The sequence below is a fragment of the Pyrus communis genome, chromosome 1, assembly GCF_041283825.1.
Source record: "Pyrus communis isolate YQ-2024b chromosome 1, ASM4128382v1, whole genome shotgun sequence".
Taxonomy (NCBI): Eukaryota; Viridiplantae; Streptophyta; class Magnoliopsida; order Rosales; family Rosaceae; genus Pyrus; species Pyrus communis.
Window position 1 is genome coordinate 9140929 of NC_142565.1, and position 2542 is coordinate 9143470.

Sequence of the window (2542 nt, forward strand, 5' to 3'; positions counted from 1 at the left end):
ACTACTTGGACTTGTGAGATTAGTAAAGCCTGCTGGATCTTCCTCTTTTTGGAGTTATTGGTGGCCCTCAAGTGTTCGGATTAGGCAAAAATGCCATTGATTCGAATCATTTTGGTTGGCGGCTCATCTTCTTCGTCTGCATTCCTTCTTGGCTATGTAGCCGGCTTGTCTAAGTATCTATCGACTTTGCCTTCTTTCACGAGCTTCTCTAGGTAGTTCTTCCAAGTGTAGTAGTCGTCGGTTGTGTGACTGGGACCTCGGTGGAATGCGTAATACTTGGTATGGTCCAACTTGGAAGTATCTCATTTTGATTGTTTCGACAGCTTGAACCACAACTCTTTCTTGATATCATGAAGGATTTGATGGATCGGGATTGAGAACTTAGAGTAGTTTTTAGTTATCGGGCCTTCTTTAATTATGGGTTGGACCCTGCGCTTGGCCTCCAGTTTGCCCTTGCTGGCTTCCTGTCCTCTTTCCTCTGAGCAGCTGTTGACTCTTTTTGAGGCTGCTCGGGTGCATTTTCTTCTTGCCGAGCCTCGTCCCAAAGTGCATGTTTCTCTGCCAGGGCAAAGGAATCTACTAAAGTTAGGTCTTCTTTCATGATCATTTCTCCGAACAATAGGTGGTCTGCTGGGAGTTCTTTTTGGAAGGCTGCACATGCTATCGAGTCATCACATCTGACGATCTTCGCCTTCTCTGCTTTGAACCTCTTCACGTAATCGCGAAGTGACTCATTTAGGTTTTTCTTTATGTTGAACAAGTGATCAGACTTTTTCTTGATCGAGCGGTGAGATGAGTATTCTTTGGTGAAAACCAAAGAAAGATCATCAAAATTCTGGATGGATAGTGGTGGCAAGGTATGAAACCAATCTTGTGCCTTGCCTTGCAGAGTGATGGCGAATATTTTGCATATAAGAGCATCATTGTTCCTATAAAGGACCATCGTGCTCCGGTAGTGCTTTAAGTGCCTTTCTGGATCTCCATCTCTTTTGAAAGATATGAAGTGCGGCATGCTAAACTTGCGTGGAGCCTCTGCCTACTCAATCTCGTCCACGAAAGGTGACTTACTTATGTTGGTCATATCTTGCCTTAGCGTTTCATTAGTCATTTCATTGCGTCGGAATTCATGGAATCATTCATTGAAAAGTCTTTCTACCTCTTCTTGGATTTACTTTTGTTAGGGGTAGCGAAGCTCTCGGCTGCCCCAAGTCTTGATTTGTTGGTTGAGGCTACCTTTCTACATGCTCAGCTTGTCTATGTCGCGACTGCGGTATGTGAGATAAATTCCCAGCAGGCGAGAGGTTTCTTCGCAAACTGCTGGTTGAACTTGAACCAGATTAAGCGACCGCTTCTCTTCGGTTGTCATGCTGCATGCTCCAACGTGATGCATATAATGCTCCTCTTGGACCTAATCGCTAATAAATGCTTTGCCTAGAAGGCTGCTCTTGTTGATTATCGGAGCGTGGCCCCAACCGTGAATGTATACTTGTCTGTGGGCCTAGTTGAGAGCGCATGCTCCTCCGCCCGCTAAGACGAGAGTGTACGCTGTTTCAGGGGTCTAATTGGGAGTGTACACTGCCCGAATTCTCGATTGGTGGTTGGTTAAGTGGCTGCTTGAGAGGTTTCTTGTCTGCCTTTGTCCTACTTCGAGACACCTCATTTAGGGCACGTTGGATCTCGGTGCGTTGCAAAAGTTGATTGACCAAGGCATTCTGTTGTGCAAGGGCGCTCGTCAATTCTATGACTTGTCGGGACAATTTTTGTTTGCCATTCGGATCGGAAAAGCTTGGATGGAATGTTTCTCCTTGAGCAGTGGAAAAACGGTGGGCCCTGGGCACGATATTTGAGTTGGAAAATGTCAAATCCGTGGAGAAACGTGGTGAAAATACCTCCGGCTCAATGATTGGTCCGGATGGTTAAGATAGTCTCGGGCCAACTTAGGCTGCTTGGGGAGCCATGGGAGCAAGCTGGGCTACATGAGCAGGCTGCTCAGTGCGTGACGCATACGAACACGAGGCTTGGGCTCGGGCCCGTGTAAGCTTGGATGGCACGGCTTGGGTCATCGTGGAGCCTCGTAGTGGTGGTGCCACTCTGCTTACGACCACATTTTGCCTTGTGGATCTTCGCGGTCCCATTTCTTGAGTATTGGAAATTTCTCTTGTGGAATTTTCTAAATTTATAGCCATTATTTTTTCTTATACGTTTTATCAAAGAACCTTTACAAATAAAAAATTCTAATAATAAGAACGTATGAAAAATATTCAAATGGACTAGAAAATAGAGAAAAACCTTTTTATGTGATAGTCTTCTATGAGTATGGATCTCACCTTTCAATGAAAGCACCAATTTGTGGATGCAAATTTCTTCCTCCTTGATCTTGGACAAAATTGCACCTACAAAACAAATAACACCTTAGGTCAAGGCCAAGAGCCTCACACGCCCACGATGAATTGGAGGGGGGCGCTTTGGCCGAAGAACCTCCGATGCCAAAGTTAGAATTTAGAGAGAAAAGTGTTTGAGAGTTTTGGAGAATTTTAGCAAG

General features: G+C 45.2%; 1 protein-coding gene across 1 annotated transcript; it reads right to left on the reverse strand.

Annotated features, from left to right (window-relative positions):
* Nucleotides 1–415: 415 nt before the first annotated feature.
* LOC148699105 (uncharacterized) lies at nucleotides 416–943 on the reverse strand. The gene has a single exon (XM_088678447.1). It carries the CDS (start codon nucleotides 941–943, stop codon nucleotides 416–418), a length of 528 nt encoding a protein of 175 aa, XP_088534573.1.
* Nucleotides 944–2542: the final 1599 nt, after the last annotated feature.